At 43.6% G+C, this 21,131-nt stretch overlaps 1 protein-coding gene across 1 annotated transcript; it reads right to left on the reverse strand.

The window, feature by feature from the left end:
* Window positions 1-215: 215 nt before the first annotated feature.
* LOC311140585 (myotrophin) lies at window positions 216-20,487 on the reverse strand. Its single transcript, XM_084175707.1, has 4 exons — window positions 20,120-20,487; window positions 13,859-13,972; window positions 11,916-11,999; window positions 216-1,564 (listed from the first exon to the last, which is right to left on the reverse strand). Exons 1-4 carry the CDS (start codon window positions 20,186-20,188, stop codon window positions 1,478-1,480), a joined length of 354 nt encoding a protein of 117 aa, XP_084031833.1. The 5' UTR covers window positions 20,189-20,487; the 3' UTR covers window positions 216-1,477.
* Between the last annotated feature and the right edge of the window lie 644 nt (window positions 20,488-21,131).

Genomic DNA, 21,131 nt, shown 5'->3' on the forward strand with positions numbered 1-21,131 from the left:
ATCGCAGCCTTGCAGGTAAGTGTGTGCACAGACGTGTATAGTTGTATACAAAGGAACTAATATAGATTACAGTTAAGTGTGTGCACCGCTCAGAAGCGTCCGTTCTAAGAGTAGAGTCAATGAGTGTGTTTTTCTATTTGTAAGAAGACTGACTGAAAAGTTGACAATACCAGCAGAAAACAAAATCAATGGATTAACACACGAAGAGAAGTGACTCATTTTTAGATTTTTTATTTAAGTTTTTACAGACTTTTCCTCACAACGATGCCAGAGAGAAAGCGTTTTGTATTTTGTTTCCATTGCATTGTAATTATTTGAAAGCAACCAAAAGAGGAAGGCATCCATTTTGGAGAGCGTAGCAGTAGAAGCAGTTCTGACATGCAGCAGAGCCGGAAGGTTAATCAAACCCAGAGAGCGACAGGACGATCATTTCCCCCATCCACAGTTTGAACCCAAAACCCCTATATCCCACTGTTCAGAACCCACCCACCCAATTCATCTAATACAAAACATAGACTGCGGCAACAAAGGATTGCAGATCAGAACATGCTCAAAACTCAAAAAGGGAAAAACATTGTGCATTTCTAAATTCCTGCACTAAAGGTCAATGTTGACATAATGCCATCACTACACAGCAATGTTTTAATAAGTAACAGATTAATCAATATTTTTTTATACATTTTTTTGTAATAGCCAACATGGTGATTGGTCAAGGGGGTATTTATGCTATTATACGTTACTAGAGTAACCCTGGTCATTAATATTTACTGTGATATGTTATCAGTAGGGGGTTACGTAGAGAGTAGGTAACCAATATTATTAGCGACCTAAAGAGGACCTACCCCCTCATACAGTACAAACCCCCCTAGTTGAAGCACTGAACAGTTAGCCAGTCAGGTCTACAGAGAAGAGCTACAGTACACAGCCAAGGGAAAGAGGAGGCCATCTTACAGAGCTAATAGAATGAATCTTTACAACCGTTCTCTATCTAGCACAACTGATGTTTGTAAAACTAATATAACCAAGTGGTCTTATAATATTGAAAACTGAAGAAAAAAAAAGTCTATTGGATTATTATCGGGGTTTTTCTGCCAACATTTTTGTGAAAGTAGTGCAGTGCAGTTACCACAGGACTTGAGAGCGATCATTTAAGTGCTAAACTCTATTCATTTTTACATTGCATCCTTGTGTGTTCAGGGAGGGTCCAAGTCTGGGTGCTTTTCCCTCAGTGTTTGGTCCCTAAGGGAGACATGATTGACAAGTCCATCTATTCAATGGCTACTGAAAAGAGGCGAGAAGAGAGAATCCCCACAATGTAAAAAAATAATCAAAAGGGAAAAACCAAAAACCAAACCCCGCAAACAGACAAAGCAGTGCTAAAGACAGAGGTTGGAGGTCGGGGGAAGGGGTGTGTCCATCTTGTCTGTCTGGGGGACCACTGCTGCATCAGTCTGTCCGTCCTTTCTAGGCTCCCGTTTCACTTGAGGAGAGCCTTGATGGCGTCGGTCTCGGCTGCTTCGAAGGCGCTCTGGCCATCTGGTCCTTTCCGCTCCTTGTCGGCTCCCTGGGATAGAGACAGACAGACATGGCAGGGAGACATTATGATCTGAGTGGAGCATCAAGGCCTCAACCTCTGTGTGAACCCACTCTCTCAAAGTGAACTACAGGCCAAGGTTAGAATCAGTGTTCACCCTGCACCCCCATCCCTCCTCCAACTCTCTACCCAAGGCCACAGGTTCAGCCCTTCAGTACTGCTCTGAGTATGGGCCAACCTGCCTTTCCCCCTCAACCCACTGTGACGATGTAGAGAGTCTCCCACCCTCTCCAAGCGCATTCCAAAAGGACCGGCATGAGCAAGGCACTGCACAGAATCACTGATTAAGTAATCACCTATCATTCAAAACTACTACCCATTATGTATGCGTGTCAGAGAAAGAGGGTAATAGTGTGTGTTTGTGAGAGAGAGGTTGTGTGTGTGTGGTGCCAAAAGGGGCAGCGGAGCGGGGCACGGGCTACAGGGATTAAACAGGACTGGTGGATACCCTCTTAGATAGGCAACTCTAATTGGGGAACATTTGAGAGTTTATATGCATCTAGCCACACTGTTAACAATGTTCTGATGCAACTTTGTGAAAAGTAACTAAATACGTACACCACCGTTCAAAAGTTTGGGGTCACTTAGAAATGTCCTTGTTTTCCATAAAAACATACATGAAATGAGTTTGAATAGGTAATATAGTAAAATGCATAGGAAATGTAGTCATTGACAAGGTTAGAAATAATGATTTTTAATTGAAATAATTATTGTGTCCTTCAAACTTTGCTTTCGTCAAAGAATCCTCCATTTGCAGCAATTACAGCCTTGCAGACCTTTGGCATTCTAGTTGTCAATTTGTTGACGTAATTTGAAGAGATTTCACCCCATGCTTCCTGAAGCACCTCCCACAAGTTGGATTGGCTTGATAGGCACTTCTTACGTACCATACGGTCAAGCTGCTCCCACAACAGCTCAATAGGGTTGAGATCTGGTGACTGTGCTGGCCACTCAATTATAGACAGAATACCAGCTGACTGCTTCTTCCCTAAATAGTTATTGCATAGTTTGTAGCTGTGCTTTGGGTCATTGTCCTGTTGTAGGAGGAAATTGGCTTCAATCAAGCGCCGTCCACAGGGTATGGCATGGCGTTGCAAAATGGAGTGATAGCCTCCCTTCTTCAAGATCCCTTTTACCCTGTACAAATCTCCCACTTTACCGCCACCAAAGCACCCCAAGACCCTCACATTGCCTCCACCATGCTTGACAGATGGCATCAAGCACTCCTCCAGCATCTTTTCATTTGGTCTGCGTCTCATAAAATGTTATTCTTTGTGATCCAAACACATAACAATTTTTTCCAATCTTCCTCTGTCCAGTGTGTGTTCTTTTGCCCATCTTAATCTTTTCTTTTTATTGGCCAGTCTGAGATATGGGTTTTTCTTTGCAACTCTGTATAGAAGGTCAGCATCCCGGAGTTGCCTCTTCACTGTTGACGTTGAGACTGGTGTTTTGCAGGTACTATTTAATGAAGCTGCCAGTTGAGGACCTGTGAGGCGTCTTTCTCAAACTACATTTTAGTCATTTAGCAGACGCTCTTATCCAGAGCGACTTACAGTTAGCGCATACATTATTTTATCGAACCCACAACCCTGGCGTTGCAAACGCCATGCTCTACCAACTGAGCTACATCCCCTGCCGGCCATTCCCTACCCTGGACGACGCTGGGCCAATTGTGCGCCAATGTATTTGTCCTCTTGCTCAGTTGTGCACTGGGGCCTCCCACTCCTCTTTCCATTCTGGTTAGAGCCAGTTTGCGCTGTTCTGTGAAGGGAGTAGTACGAGATCTTCAGTTTCTTGGCAATTTCTCGCATGGAATAGCCTTCATTTTCTCAGAACAAGAATAGACTGACCAGTTTCAGAAGAAGGTTATTTGTTCCTGGCCATTTTGAGCCTGTAATCGAACCCACAATTGCTGATGCTCCAGATACTCAACTAGTCTCAAGAAGGCCAGATTTATTGCTTCTTTAAAATCAGCACAACAGTTTTCAGCTGTGCTAACATAATTGCAAAAGGGTTTTCTAATGATCAATTAGCCTTTTAAAATGATTAACTTGGATTAGCAAACACAACGTGCCATTGGAACACAGGACTGATGGCTGCTGATAATGGGCCTCTGTACGCCTATGTAGATATTCCATTTATTTTTATTTTTTTATCAGCCGTTTCTAGCTACAATAGCCATTTACAACATTAACAATGTCTACACTGTATTTCTGATCAATTTTATGTTATTTTAAATGGACCAACATTTTTTGCTTTTCTTTCGAAAACAAGGACATTTCTAAGTGACCCCAAACTTTTGAACGGTAGTGTATATATTTTTTTACATTTTTACATTCTTATTTACAATGACAACCTGGCTTAATGAGATTGTATGAGTTTCAACATTCATAACAGGACCCAACTATCACTAAAGAAAGCTCTGGTAACATGCTTAAACAAACCATCAATCTGCAGACACGAGACCACACAGAGAGAGAGAGAGAGAGACAGAGCGAGACAGAAGCCACAACACCTGTAGTTGCATGGTGTGTTAGTGAAGCACCTGGTGTTGTCCATGGCCATCGTGTTCTCAGCTCTAGCGGGCTGACGGCTAAGAGAACAAGGAGGAAGAGGAGGCTCTCTAGCTCAGGGGAAGTCATTAGCTAACAACTGTTGCCGGCGGAGGAGTACGAAGGGCCCAGATGTAGCAGGACTCCACAGGACTCATGTACACAACAGCACCACTTCACCCCCTGACTCTCACCTCAGAGACTCCTAGTCAACACTCAACACAGCCAGCTGCAACCTACCTGACGACCTACAGTGCCTTGCAAAAGTATTAATCCCCCTTGGCATATTTCCTATTTTGTTGCATTACAACCTGTTATTTAAATGGATTTTAATTTGGATTTCATGTAATGGACATACACAAAATAGTCCAAATTGGTGAAGTGAAATTAAAAAATAAAAATTACGGAAAAGTGGTGCGTGCGTGCATATGTATTCACCCCCTTTGCTATGAAGCCCCTAAATAAGATCTGGTGCAACCAATTACCTTCAGAAGTCACATAATTAGTTAAATAAAGTCCACCTGTGTGCAATCTAAGTGTCACATGATCTCAGTATACAGTGAGGGAAAAAAGTATTTGATCCCCTGCTGATTTCGTACGTTTGCCCACTGACAAAGAAATGATCAGTCTATAATTTTAATGGTAGGTTTAATTGAACAGTGAGAGACAGAATAACAACAAAAAAATCCAGAAAAACGCATGTCAAAACTGTTATAAATTGATTGGCCTAGTCAAAGCCCAGACCTCAATCCAATTGAAAATCTGTGGTATGACTTAAAGATTGCTGTACACCAGCGGAACGCATCCAACTTGAAGGAGCTGGAGCAGTTTTGCCTTGAAGAATGGGCAAAAATCCCAGTGGCTAGATGTGCCAAGCTTATAGAGACATACCCCAAGAGACTTGAAGCTGTAATTGCTGCAAAAGTTGGCTCTACAAAGTATTGACTTTGGGGGGGGGGGGGGGGGGTGAATAGTTATGCACGCTCAAGTTCAATTTTGTTTGTTTGTTTCACAATAACATTTATTTTGCATCTTCAAAGTGGTAGGCATGTTGTGTAAATCAAATGATACAAACCCCCCCCCAAAAATCAATTTTAATTCCAGGTTGTAAGGCAACAAAATAGGAAAAATGCCAAGGGGGGGGGGGGGTGAATACTTTCTCAAGCCACTGTATATGAGCATTCCTGACTCACATTATATAACTGGAGCTAGCTAGTTGTATCGTCCCGTGAAGACCAACTCGTGTTGTCGTATACCGACACTGCTTCTCACTCTCCCTGGGCTCTACTGAGAGGGGGGGGAGGGGGAAGCCTCCTCCTCCCCGTCCCTCAAGTCTACAGTTATCTTATATACCATGGACATCCACTGGTCTCCACTTAGAATAATGAGCTAGTCTAAATGGGAGTAATGATGGTAGCCAGTCAACACGGACGGTCCAAACAACATCCAGCCAGGAAGAGATTGAGGCTGCAGCCCCAACAACTAAGTGAGATGTTGGCTAGCCCTAATGAATAAGAATGACCCAGTCAAATAGAGACCGCAGCATCCTGGAGTGACAGAGCCAAACAACACCACTGTGTGTGCAGTAAGAAGTAATAGGGGTTATGTAAGTCTGCCACTCGGCCAAGGTGTCCATTAAGTCTTCATTATGCCATTATTGAGTGGAAAGGAGAGACTGCCCATGCATAATCTATCAGGCCCTCACACCTCCTCCCCTCAGGACTGGTTATAAAATGTGACGCTTACAGGAGCCCATTGACAAGCGCCGCGGGGCCGTTCACAGGGCATATTTTACATCGCCTTGAACGAGGGAGGAGAGGAAAGAAGGAACGTGAGATCGATATCTGTATGGGGATGGAGCAATAGACTGCTGCTGGCTGCACTATGCTCAAAGAAGTGGGAGAAGAGAGGACGGCTGTTTGACCAGAACACGAGCAGGGTGCTGATTGCTGAAACAGGACAAGGGGGGATTCTGTACTGTAAGACAACAGTGAGGGTAAGGGGAAATGCTGTACTATAACATTTACTTTTAACATTTAAGTCATTTAGCAGGTGCACTTTACCAGAGTGACTTACAGTAGTGAGTACATTTTCATACTGGTCCCCCGTGGGAATTGTACCCACCACACTGGCGTTACAAGCGCCATGCTCTACCAACTGAGCTACATGGGACCACTGTAAGACTGGAAAAGGTAGTACTATATACAGTACCAGTCAAAAGTTGACACCTACTCATTCAAGGGTTTTTCTTTATTTTTCCTAAAAACAAAAATACATTGTAGAATAATAGTGAAGACATCAAAACTATGAAATCACACATGGAATCATGCAGTAACCAAAAAAGTATTAAACAAAATCAAAATATATTTGAGATTCTTCAAATAGCCACCTTTTGCCTTGATGACAGCTTTGCACACTCTTGGCATTCTCTCACCCAGCTTCACCTGGAATGCTTTTCCAACAGTCTTGAAGGAGTTCCCACATATGATGAGCACTTGTTGGCTGCTTTTCCTTCACTCTGCCATCTGACTCATCTCAAACCACCTCAATTTGGTTGAGGTCAGGGGATTGTGGAGGCCAGGTCATCTGATGCAGCACTCCATCACTCTCCTTCTTGGTAAATAGCCCTTACACAGCATAGAGGTGTGTTGGGTCATTGTCCTGTTGAAAAACAATTGATAGTCCCACTAAGCCCAAACCAGATGGGATGGTGTATCGCTGCAGAATGCTGTGGTAGCCATGCTGGTTAAGTGTGCCTTGAATTCTAAATAAATCACAGACAGTGTCACCAGCAAAGCACCCCCACACCATAACACCTCCTCTTCCATGCTTTACGGTGGGAACTACACATGCGGAGATCATCAGTTCACCCACACCAAGTCTCACAAAGACACAGCGGTTTGAAACAATAAGGACACATTTCCACCGGTCTAATGTCCATTGCTCGTGTTTCTTGGCCCAAGCAGGTCTCTTCTTCTTATTGGTATCCTTTAGTAGTGGTTTCTTTGCAGCAATTCGACCATGAAGGCCTGATTCACACAGTCCCCTCTGAACAGTTGACGTTGAGATGTGTCTGTGACTTGAACTCTGTGAAGCATTTATTTGGGCTGCAATTTCTGAGGCTGGTAACGCTAATGAACTTATCCTCAGCAGCAGAGGTAACTCTGGGTCTTCCATTCCTGTGGTGGTCCACATGAGAGCCAGTTTCATCATAGCGCTTGATGGTTTTTGTGACTGCACTTGAAGAAACGTTCAAAAGTTATTTGCTTATTTGAGCTGTTCTTGCCATAATATGGACTTGGTCTTTTACCAAATAGGGCTATCTTCTGTATACCCCCCTACCTTGTCACAACACAACTGATTGGCTCAAACGCATTAAGAAGGAAATAAATTCCACAAATTAACTTTTAAGAAGGCACACCTGTTAATTGAAATGCATTCCAGGTGACTACCTCATGAAGGTGGTTGAGAGAATGCCAGGTGTGTGCAAAGCTGTCATCAAGGTAAAGGGTGGCTATTTGAATAATCTCAAATATAACATATTTTGATTTGTTTAACACTTTTTTGGTTATTACATGATTCCATATGTGTTATTTAATAGTTATGATGTCTTCACTATTATTCTACAATGTAAAATGTTTAAAAAATAAATAAAAACCCTTGAATGAGTAGGTGTGTCCAAACTTGACTGGTAGTGTATATACACACACAGTTGTTCACAACAGCAACAACCCACTTCTGGCATCTATTGCCGAGCATATGAAAAAAGTATCTTGGCTAGTTAGTCCCAAAAGTGAAACATGGGGAGAGACGCTTAAGAGTATCGTTGAACCCTCCGACACAGTCCGAGCATTTCTTAACCCTTCTCCCCATCCTCCTCCCTCCTAGCTAGCAGCTTGCCGATAGTGGTGCTCAGGGGGCTACATTTAGACAGGGAGGAAATGGTAGTCTGCACAATTCATTTCCTGTTACCCAGCCCACCCTTCATCCAAGTGATAAATCCATTACGACACATTCTTCACTCTGCGGTGCCCATACACAATCACTCTCCCTGGCTTGCCTAGCACACAGTGTAGACTGGGGCCTGATCAGGAGGATGTAACGTTACAGAACGGTTTTCTGTAGATAGAAACACATGACGAAGAACAGATGATTGTCAGCATAGGGAATCGTGTCAGCTCTACTCATTCTATTTCTATCTGCAATGTTTCACAGAACGTTCAGAACGTTTCACATCACTGAATACACCCCAGGTCTAATGCAGCTAGAAGGCTAAATAAGGCTAGCCTGAATATCATACTCCTGACCCAATGGCCGTGGTCTACAGTCCACTGTTAATAGTGGGAGCTGTTTAGGGAGATAGGGAGGGCTTCTCAGTGTTGATTCATAATTAACAAGCCTCGTGTTCTTCTGTAGCCGTCTCTGGCCTGTAGTGAAGTCAGCAACTCTTCCCCCTCCCCCAGCATGCCGTCTGGTTAGGGTCAAACACAGGCCTTCGATAATGCAGGAACCACCAGGGGGTGGTCACAGGTCAGGGGCACACTTCGAAGATGATCAAGTATTTTGACCAGAATTAATACTTGAGATCATGAATCATACATTATTCTGGTAGTAGTGGACTACCGATGCAGTATCCGATTACTCTGTATGTTTCTTAAAGCTGAATAAACGAGCGGACATGAATCAATGAGTAGACATTCAAGCGCTGGCCTGCGGTTGCTCTTGATGTGTAATAACAGTGTGGGTAAAGAGAAAGCCAGAGAGAAAGTGCTTCAGAGCTCCAGTCCTGCTGGTGATGCTGGTGCTTCTGGCTGAAATGAGCCATCGGGCTGCTGTGGCGTGGAGCACCAACTCATACCTCCTCGCACTCCGCGTTGGGCCTAATCCTGGCTGGCGGCGACCCAGGCCTGCTTTCGCCTGATGACAGACCCCACCTTCTTATATCTGCCTGAGGTGGTTTCAATTGCTGACGCACGGTGCCGAGACTGTCCCCTCCTTATGAGGTGATCTGGTTACATCCATTTGATATCTTGGTCTCTGCATGCATCGTGACTGTATCCCCTCCCTATGATGTGTCCCCTCAAATCAAATTTTATTTGTCACAAATGCCAAATACAACAGGCGTAGACCTTACCGTAAAATCTTTCCTTACAACCCCTTAACAAACAATGCAGTTAAGAAAATATTTCCTAAATAAACTAAAAAACTAAATAAAAACTAATAAAACAACAATAATGAGGCTATATACAGTGAGGGAAAAAATAATTTGATCCCCTGCTGATTTTGTACGTTTGCCCACTGACAAAGAAATGATCAGTCTATAATTTTAAATGGTAGGTTTATTTGAACAGTGAGAGACAGAATAACAAAGAAGATCCAGAAAAACGCATGTCAAAAATGTTATAAATTGATTTGCAGTTTAATGAGGGAAATAAGTATTTGACCCCCTCGCAATCAGAAAGATTTCTGGCTCCAAGGTGTCTTTTATACAGGTAACGAGCTGAGATTAGGAGCACACTCTTAAAGGAAGTGCTCTTAATCTCAGCTTGTTACCTGTATAAAAGACACCTGTCCACAGAAGCAATCAATCAGATTCCAAACTCTCCACCATGGGCCAAGACCAAAGAGCTCTCCAAGGATGTCAGGGACAAGATTGTAGACCTACACAAGGCTGGAATGGGCTACAAGACCATCGCCAAGCAGCTTGGTGAGAAGGTGAAAACAGTTGGTGCGATTATTAGCAAATGGAAGAAACACAAAAGAACTGTCAATCTCCCTCGGCCTGGGGCTCCATGCAAGATCTCACCTCGTGGAGTTGCAATGATCATGAGAACGGTGAGGAATCAGCCCAGAACTACACAGGAGGATCTTGTCAATGATCTCAAGGCAGCTGGGACCATAGTCACCAAGTAAACAATTGTGTTTGGAGGAGGAGGAATGCTGCCTATGACCCCAAGAACACCATCCCCACCGTCAAACATGGAGGTGGAAACATTATGCTTTGGGGGTGTTTTTCTGCTAAGGGGACAGGACAACTTCACCGCATCAAAGGGACGATGGACGGGGCCATGTACCGTCAAATCTTGGGTGAGAACCTCCTTCCCTCAGCCAGGGCATTGAAAATGGGTCGTGGATGGGTATTCCAGCATGACAATGACCCAAAAATGACAATGACCCAACCAACACCTGCATATGTGAAACGCTGGTAGAAATGAGGTAAAACGGATGCAAGTTTGCCTGCATTAAGGTCCCCGGCCACTAGGAGCGCCGCTTATGGATGAGCATTTTCTTGTTTGCTTATGGCCTTATACAGCTCATTGAGTGCGGTCTTAGTGCCAGTGTCAGTTTGTGGTGGTAAATAAACGGCTATGAAAAATATAGATACATTTTCTTGGTAGATAGTGTGGTCTACAGCTTATCATGAGGTATGCTTTCGTTTACCCTACCTCATTTAGCCTGGCTGGGAGAACACCGATGCTTACTCACTGGAAATATTAGCCTGTTGGTTTCCATTCTCTCACACACCGTCAGAAACAAGAAAACACAAACTCAATCCATCCACACACGTTTTATGAAAGCAGTTTGACATGTCGGAGCTCCCCAGATACAGAGACCAGGGACACAAGAAAAGCACAATCACAGGAGGTAACGAAATAAATGTTCATATTGTGCTTCTACCCTTTGTGCTGTGCAGCTTCGAGTGAGGGAGCTCAGTTGGTAGAGCATGGCGCTTGCAACGCCAGGGTTGTGGGTTCGATTCCCATGGGGGGCCAGTATGAGAAATGTATGCACTCACTAACTGTAAGTCGCTCTGGATAAGAGCGTCTGCTAAATGACTAAAATGTAAAAAATGGGAGAGGGGGTTACATCCATTTCATAGCAGTTTGGCACGTTTTCAGAGGGAGGTAGGGAGAGAGAGAAAGAGAGGGAGAGAGCGGCAGAGAGGGAAAGTGATATGAGACTCCACAGGGCTTACTATTAGAGAACTGAGACATCTGTAATTTCTATGTGGCTGCACCACAGGTACCTCACTGAGCTGGCATACCACGATAACAGATAGCAGCTGGGAAAGCGTGAGCTGAATGAAAACTAATACCACACACAGTGAGTGAGTGAGTGACTCTACTCCACAAGGCAGTGCCCAATCATATTCTGTATGTACACAGTTCTGTCTGAAACAAATATGGCCTAAATCACTGCTATGACTTGACTGTGATAGTAGTGACTGTGTACTATGAGTAAGTTTTTAAATAATTTGACAAAGATCACCTATCAAAGCATAGATAATCTATCTGCTCTTATGAATCCAAAATGGCAGCATTACAGGACTGTAAAAGCAGCTCCTTGGTGTCCAGGAAAAGAGTTGGCACCGCACCACCACTCCCCTCACTACAGCAGTTGGTGAATGCCAGGACAGAGGAGGTGTCACATTCAGCCACTGGATCATCATCAACTCAGTGTTTTCCAGAGCTGAGCGAGGTGGGTGTGTATATAGAGCTGGGGCTAGCAAGTGGGAGGGTTACAAATAAACAACAGCAGTGTTGTGTGATGATGTCTGGGAACATTCCAGCTCCCTCCACACAGAACAGAACAGAGGGTTCGGGCAGGCATGGCCAGATAGTTACTGAACATTGAGCCTTTATTGTAGTCCTTTGTCATACAGGAGTTACCTCATCAGCAGTTACACGTCACACAGAACTTCAACACAGCAATAGCACTGACCAGTGTAAAGACAGCTCTGCGCACGCACGCAAGTGTGGCATTACCTTTTCTAACAGGATCTTGACGCAGGAGAGGTGACCTTCGTATGTGGCAGAGAGCAGCGGAGTGATACCATGTTTGTCTGGGGCCTGTGGGAGACCAAAGAAAGAGAGTGAACAAAAGGAGAGAGCGGGTTTGTGCGTGGACAGGTGTCATACATCAGCGGACCAAAGGGTCGTCCCTGCCTCCAACACAAGGGCACATCACGTCACTCATTATCAGAGGAAATAACTCAGAGGGAGCACTTTTATTTCTCTCCTTATCGTGTCAATGAATTACTGAGAGGAAAATCTACTCTGCCACTGTATTTATCTCCCCTGTTTCAGGAGCCCTGGCTAGGGCCCCTTATCTGAAGGGACTGGGAGGGAGACAGGGACTCTTGTTAGTGATACCAGACTAGAGAGAAAGCAAAATGGTGAAGTTGGAGTGAATGAGAAGTGTGGTGGTGTTCAGACCATGAGGCGGATAATGGAGGTTGGGAGAGGACATGGCTCTACAGACTGTGTGCAGTGAGAGTTAGGCCTAGTTAACAAGCTCTCCAAATTCACACAGGTACATTAAGGTCAGAACTTCCTGTTCTAGCAAGTATCGCCTGAACGGTCAACACGGGTCTGAGTGAAACTAACTATAACGTCTTGGGTCAGTGAGAGGCCAGTGACACCCATAAGCACGTTCAGGCTTGTGTGGCAATATTGAGGGTCTGAGGGGATTGAGACCAAAGTACAGCTTCGAATAAGGTTAAACATCTCTAATATTATTATTAAGAACAGTTGCACACTGAGGCTACCTAAAAAGATACAAGAACAAAACGGTACAATACAATCTTCTTCCCTAACTTGTAAATGCCACAACCATCACTACTCTACTCCATTGTAAAAGCAGATCGATTCCCTCCACTGCAGTGTGGTGTGGTAATGGGTTGAGGCTCGGGAGCATTCTGACAGAGTATGTGGTCTGGCCAGTTAGACTGTGCTGCTCTCTGCACACTGAGGGAATAGATTTGGAGATGGCTTCAGGAGAATGACAGGTCCTTCATAACGGAGGAATCCCATTGGTCCAAACATAGACCTGCACCACTCTCCACGTCTGAACAACACTAGCTGAGTCTACAGTAGTTAAGCCATGTCAGTCTCAGTCGTTACTACAGTATGTGATTGACTATAGTAGAAGCATTGTATGAGTGGAATCAGAATAAGGGAGTGTTGTTCTCTCTGGTACCATTAGGTCTATTCAATAAGCAAATTAATGCAAACACAGAAGGGAAAATGCATCATTCCTTCCTTCTCATCCTTGGTCATCAGTAATAACTGATCTGTCTAACGTGAGCAGATAGGTGAAAGTGAGGCCTACCACCATAGCCTTCTTCCATATCAGTACCAGATATCAGTAATAATCAAATGAAGACAGGAAGGACTGATATTAGAATACTGCTGTTAAATACTAACTGTATAACAGCAGTAGGCCTATATTAACAGCAGTATTCTAATAACTGTGTAACAGCAGTAGGCCTATATTAACAGCAGTATTCTAATAACTGTGTAACAGCAGTAGGCCTATATTAACAGCAGTATTCTAATAACTGTGTAACAGCAGTAGGCCTATATTAACAGCAGTATTCTAATAACTGTAACAGCAGTAGGCCTATATTGATAGCAGTATTCTAATAACTGTGTAACAGCAGTAGGCCTATATTAACAGCAGTATTCTAATAACTGTGTAACAGCAGTAGGCCTATATTAACAGCAGTATTCTAATAACTGTGTAACAGCAGTAGGCCTATATTAACAGCAGTATTCTAATAACTGTGTAACAGCAGTAGGCCTATATTAACAGCAGTATTCTAATAACTGTGTAACAGCAGTAGGCCTATATTAACAGCAGTATTCTAATAACTGTGTAACAGCAGTAGGCCTATATTGATAGCAGTATTCCCACTAGCAGCTCTTACATTGACATCTGCTCCCTTGGAGAGGAGGAACTCCAGCATCTCAGCCTGGCCACAGTCAGCAGCGTAGTGCAGGGGCTTCCTGCCTCCCTCCAGGGTTCTGTTTACATCCTCATCCTAAAAACACAAGGTTAAGATACCATAATCAGCTACACAACTTCCCCTCCTGTATCAAGACCTGGTCACCAGCTTGCTAAAAAAAGGAACAAACACTTATTTTACACAGTTAATGCAATCGCATATAATGGAAATCCCCCTCCTCTTAGTTCAAAACACACACAGAGACCGTCACACATTCACACCACACAAGACGCCTCCTTCCCAGTCTCCCTGCTGTGGTATTGTGAGGACTCAAACTGTCAAGCCTGCAGCCGAGAGGAAAGACAGCCTCTGTAGCCCATTGTGTGGAGCGGTGGGGTAGTCCTGAAGAAACAAAACTCATTACAGAGACCGGTCACTCAGACCGGGCAGCGTTGTCAGTGCCATGTCATACCATAGCACCTTTCTTTTTAGCTGGCTATGTGGCCTGAGGAAAGAGAGAACTGAAATGTATTCACCTGCTAAGCATCCTGCTATGCAGCAGAAACCCACCCTGTTAGCTTTGAATGACTTTCTATGGTACCTGGCTAGCTACAGGACAAAGAGGGGGAATACAGAAATTGATTCTCAGACAGTAGCTCTATAGTTCACCTATACATTAGCTAGGACCTACGCTGTACCCATGAACATGAAGCAGAACCTACTCTGAGCTTGTGTGTGACAGAGACATCTCTTATTACAGGAAGCAAGAGTGTGATGGAGTGACACTGGAGCTGGGGTTGACAGAGGACATGGCTATCCTTCGTCTCGGAGTTGGTCACCAGCAGATCTAATAAGACTCAGATTTTTCACTTTAAAATGTATGCCAAACAAACATTGATTTCAAAGTTGAACAAAATCATACAGCTCTATGCACAATGACTACTTTGAACAATTTACACAGTGAATATAATAAATTTAAAAAAAAAATGTTTTTGCATAGTTCTTCCGGTAAATGTGTTTTTATAAAATGTTCAGTGGAAATAGTTAAAAAAGCAGGCAAGTCCTTGTGCATAGAGTTGAATGGTTTGTTAAACTTTGAAATTAATGTTTTTTGTTTGGTACACATTTTAGTGAAAAATCGGACCCTCTGCATAATTCCATTACTGCGGAACTGCCCTAAGGCAACAAGCCTATCAGGGGATGAGTCCGGGTCTGGGCTAGTCTTTAGCTGTGCCGGCTGGGCGTGATAATCAATCTGGCTCAGAAAAGGTCACAGCCAGGCTTTGGGTAATGCTACCACCACTCACCTGCTCTCAAAAGCTTAGGCTAGACAGCACAGTGATCCAGCCCTTGCTGCAATTTATTGGATTCCCGAAGCTTGATAGGTCTCCATAGCTCTGGTAAAAAGGTATCTTATGTCCATCCATGTGTTGTAATCACAGTTTACACGGCCCTCTACTCTCCTGTGAGTTAGGCTAATGTAGCCTGGTGAGAAGGGTTCCTATTGGACAAACTGAGACAGCAGTTGCAGACACTAGTTGCCCTTCCTGCAGTTCAAATATCAATACATTTGAATGACATAAGCATAACTGCTTTCCCCGACAGTGATATGTGTGGTCAAACTGCTCTCGTCACTAGCTGTATGAATGACTATATATGCACCAATCACCCACAGAGCCCCACCGGTCCGCCGCTGGCATGCTCACCTGTATCACTATTCCCCTGAAGGTCAAGGAAAACACAGTAGGAAATAGATTCCACTCCTTCAATTTACACCCAAACCAACTGAATCCATTAGGCATGATGGAATCTCATCCCCGTTCTAATAGTTTTCAAATATTACCTCCAGGAGCTGGATGATATGGGGCCAATTTAAATGGTTTCATTAGGGTTGAGGGTTAAGGGAAACCACAGTGGATCGCAGTCTGTAATATCCACATGTGCAGTATGAAGTGTCTAGGAGCTGCCTGCATTTGAAAATCTAAATTAACGAATGCTTTAGCTACTGGCGGAAAAACCCATCTCCCCAATTGAATGGCCCAGATCTGAAACATTTCCATCCTATTGCAATTTCATTGTAATGTGGGATTATTGGACTGGGTTTACACAGGCAGCCCAATTCTGATCTTTTGGTCAATTACTGGCAAAACATCTGATCTGATTGGTCAAAAGACAAATTAGCGGCAAAAGATCAGAAGAATTGGGTTGCCTGTGTAAACGCAGCCTTGGAGATCGATATGAGTAATGCAGCACCTCAGTGCATTAGTAATGTTACTGCTTGCCAAAATCAGTACATTTTTGGAACTAGCCGTAACACCTCTGACTTTGATTAGACTCAAATTACCAAAATCTGAAAGGAAAGCCTAAATACTGACCACCCTAATGGTTAGGGCTAGGCTATTTCACAGAAGTTAGCTAATCAACTGGTAGGTCTATAAAGAATAGATTGTCTAGCTCCTAGCCTACTGTCGAAACAAAATGCATAAAAGACATGTTGCTTTCACACAGGAGCTCTGCAGGCCTAACGATTCATCAGGGTGGTAAGGCTTTGAACAAGAGTTAGCCTCCTGAGTTATTTTAAGGTGTTCAACCTACACCAGACTGGCTAAACCTCAAACCAAAGCTGTGTTTCAGTATAATTTCCCCTTACTTTACAAATAGATCCAATGCTTAGATAACTTGCTGATGTACTGTGCATTCGGGAAGTATTCAGACCCCTTCCCTTTTTCCACATGTTGTTTAGTTACAGCCTTATTCTAAAATGGATTACATTAATTTTGTATCAATCTACACACAATACCCCATAATGACAAAGCGAAAACAGGGTTAGAAATGTTTGCAAATGTATTAAAAATAGAAACACCACAGTGCACCCTGTTTCTATTGATTGGACATGATTTGGAAAGGCACATACACCTGTCTATATACAGTGCCTTGCAAAAGTATTCATCCCCCTTGGCATTTTTCCTATTTTGTTGCATTACAACCTGTAATTTAAATTGATTTTTATTTGGATTTAATGTAATGGACATACACAAAATAGTCCAAATTGGTTTAGTAAAAAAAAAAAAAGTCTTTCAAAAAAATTATACAAAATAAAACAGGAAACGCGGTGCGTGCATATGTATTCACCCCCCTTTGCTATGAAGCCCCTAAATAAGACCTGGTGCAACCAATTACCTTCAGAAGTCACATAATTAGTTAAATAAAGTCCACCTATGTGCAATCTAAGTGTCACATGATCTCAGTATATATACACCTGTTCTGAAAGGCCCCAGAGTCTGCAACACCACTAAGCAAGGGGCACCACCAAGCAAGCGGCACCATGAAGACCAACGAGCTCTCCAAACAGGTCAGGGACAAAGTTGTGGAGAAGTACAGATCAGGGTTGGGTTATAAAAAAATTACCTAAACTTAACATTCCACGGAGCACCATTAAATCCATTATTAAAAAATGGAAAGAATATGGCACCACAACAAACCTGCCAAGAGAGGGCTGCCCACCAACCAGGCAAGGGGGGCATTAATCAGAGAGGCAACAAAGAGACCAAAGATAACCCTGAAGGAACTGCAAAGCTCCACAGCGGAGATTGGAGTATCTGTCCATACGACCACTTTAAGCCGTGCACTCCACAGAGCTGGGCTTTACGGATGAGTGGCCAGAAAAAAGCCATTGCTTAAAGAAAAAAATAAGCAAACACGTTTGGTGTTCGCCAAAAGCCATGTGGGAGACTCCCCAAACATATGGAAGAAGGTAGAGACTAAAATTGAGCTTTTTGGCCATCAAGGAAAATGCTATGTCTGGCGCAAACCCAACACCTCTCATCACCCCGAGAACACCATTCCCACAGTGAAGCATGGTGGTGGCAAGCATCATGCTGTGGGGATGTTTTTCCATCGGCAGGGACTGGGAAACTGGTCAGAATTGAAGGAATGATGGATGGCGCTATATACAGGGAAATTCTTGAGTGTTTCTATCTTCCAGAGATTTGACACTGGGACGGAGGTTCACCTTCCAGCAGGATAATGACCCTAAGCATACTGCTAAAGCAACACTTGAGTGGTTTAAGGGGAAACATTTAAATGTTTTTTAAATGGCCTAGTCAAAGCCCAGACCTCAATCCAATTGAGAATGTGGTATGACTTAAAGATTGCTGTACACCAGCAGAACACATCCAACTTGAAGGAGCTGGAGCAGTTTTGCCTTGAAGAATGGGCAAAAATCCCAGTGGCTTATAGAGCCATACCCCAAGAGACTTGCAGCTGTAATTGCTGCAAAAGGTGGCTCTACAAAGTATTGACTTTGGGGGAGGGGGAGAATAGTTATGCACACTCAAGTTCTGTTTTTTTGTCTTATTTGTTTCACAACAAAAATGATTTTGCATCTTCAAAGTGGTAGGCATGTTGTGTAAATCAAAATGATACAACCCCCCCCAAAAAATCAATTTTAATTCCAGGTTTTAAGGCAACAAAATAGGAAAAATGGTAAGGGGGGTGAATACTTTAGCAAGCCACCGTATAAAGCTCCCACAGTTGACAGTGCATGTCAGAGCATAAACCAAGCCATGAGGTCGAAGGAATGGTCCGTAGAGCTCTGAGACAGGTTTTTGTTGAGGCACAGATCTGGGGAAGAGCTCCAGAGTTCCTCTGTGGAGATGGGAGAACCTTCCAGAAGGACAACCATCTCTGCAGCACTCCACCAATCAGGCCTTTATAGTAGTGTGGCCAGACGGAAGCCATTCCTCAGTAAAAGGAACAAAAGCCCTAATGGACTCTCAGACCGAAACCAAGATTGAACTCTTTGGCCTGAATGCCAAGCGTCACGTCTGAAGGAAACCTGGTACCATCCCTACGGTGAAGCATAGTGGTGCAAGCATTTTTCAGTGGCAGGGACTGGGAGACTAGTCAGATGAAAGGAGCAAGATCCTTGAAGAAAACCTGCTCCAGAGTCCTCAGGACCTCAGACTGGGGCGAAGGTTCACTTTCCAACAGGACAACGACCCTAAGCACACGGGAAAAGTCTATGAATGTCCTTGAGTGGCCTATCCAGAGCTCGGACTTGAACCTGATCGAACATCTCTGGAGATGTAATCGCTGCCAAAGGTGCTTCAACAAAGTACCGAGTAAAGGGTCTGAATACTTATGTAAATGAGATATTTTTTCTTTTTCGGAAATGTCTAAAATCCAGTTTTTGCTTTGTCATTATGGAGTATTGTGTGTAGATTGCTGAGAAAAAAATGTGTAATCAATTTTCGAATAAGGCTGTAACGTAACAATGTGGAAAAAGTCAAGGGGTCTGAATACTAACTGAATGCAGTGTACGTACCTGGAATGTAGGCCTACAGAGAATGCAACATTTGTACCAAAATATGTTAACGTGACCAGTTCCCAGACCAATAGCTAATGTGTCACTGCTCTAAAAATGGCATAGGTGTGGCTTGAAAATGTGTGAGTCTCAGTCTGGAGGCTGAATGATAACAGAACCATTCCAACAGTTTCCCTGAACATCCTCATTCAAAGCAGAGAGCAAACAAGTAGTACGATTAGGTCTATTTCATGTTTTCAACAGCATGAAGTTAGCAAGCCGTCTACCTAACGTTAGCTAGCTAGCCATCTAGATAGATCTGCCTTGCAACAAAGTTCTGAGACACCCGCACACTTTACACTAGCTAGCTAGCTGTCACAACACGGGCCTGTGGATTTGGCTATAACTAGTTACAGACTGCTTGCTAAAACCAACCATGACTAATTCTCAAGCAGGAGCCAACTATCTAGCTAAATAAGTAGCTAGTAGGTACTTTACCATATATATGCTTGTCTGCAGAAATATAGTCATTCATTAGGCAATAGCACAGTGATTGAATCAGATTACAACAAGTTATTGCACAGTGGGGATGCAACGTAGCTAGTTAGCCATTTCTGTGTAGTATGGTAACGTTAGTTTACTAGCGCTAGCTATCCAACAATCTACCCAATCTAGCGATTGTTTTACAAACGTTTGTAAAAAGCAAACCTTCTAGCTAGCTAACTAGAGTGAGTTGTGATAGTTAGGTGAACGGATAGTTAGCTAATGTGTGCATGCGATGCTAGCTATGAAAGTTAGCTACCTAGCTAGCTAACCTTGCAACGCCATGGCTAGCTAACGTTTGCTAGCTATACAGACAAAACATAGCTAGCTAATGTTAGATAGCTAGCGCACTTAGCTGGCTGATTTGCGAGTAAGTTAGCTACAGTATATCGTACCTTCATTAGGGTCTTAACCTCGTCCAGGTCTCCATTTTTCAAGGCCCACATCAATTCTTTATCCCCCATTTTCTTGTGTTCAACAGTTCACTGCGGCTTCCCTGTTGAAAAGGGCAGCTGTCAAGCAATGCTAACGTTAGCTGGTTGGATATCAAACTTCTCTCAAGGCAAGCAATGCTTCACAGATCTCTCCGTGGTCAAAGGAAAGGCGGCTATAAAATTTGCAGTGTTACAGGAATTAAATAATTTGCTAAATCGAACACCTGGTACTTCTAGAGTGCAGGCAATTGTTAAAAAATAAAGTTTCAAAGAAAGGACAGCAGAGGAGGGCTCCGCCTTTCTCTCATGAATCGTTTCCGATGCCGCATACCCGGAAGTTAACCTTTCCTTCAGTCGGCTTGCCCGAAAATGCGGTTTCCACTAGATATCAGAGCCACAAAGTCAAACTTGGCTAGATCTGAACAATCACCTTTTTTACATTTAAGTTTAGGGTTAGGCATTATGTTCGCAGTGTGGTTAAGGTTAGGTTCAAGGTTAGGTTTAAAATCAAATTTTAAGAAGATAAATTGTAGAAATGGGCGGGGTTTACGACTTATTGGCTGTGGTAATTAGTGACGACCCGGAGAACGCAGATCTTACATTCACATTACATTTACGTCAAGAGCGTCTGCTAAATGACGGGGGGGGGTAGAAGGTTTACTTTTTCCTATCCCAGGTATTCCTTAAAGAGGTGGGGTTTCAAGTGTCTCCGGAAGGTGGTGAGTGACTCCGCCGTCCTGGCGTCGTGAGGGAGCTTGTTCCACCATTGGGGTGCCAGAGCAGCGAACAGTTTTGACTGGGCTGAGCGGGAACTGTGCTTCCGCAGAGGTAGGGGGTCCAGCAGGCCAGAGGTGGATGAATGCAATGCCCTCGTTTGGGTGTAGGGACTGATCAGAGCCTGAAGGTACGGAGGTGCCGTTCCCCTCACAGCTCCGTAGGCAAGCACCATGGTCTTGTAGCAGATGCGAGCTTC

This window comes from Coregonus lavaretus, assembly GCF_964263955.1.
Source record: "Coregonus lavaretus genome assembly, chromosome: 13".
NCBI classification, from domain to species: Eukaryota; Metazoa; Chordata; class Actinopteri; order Salmoniformes; family Salmonidae; genus Coregonus; species Coregonus lavaretus.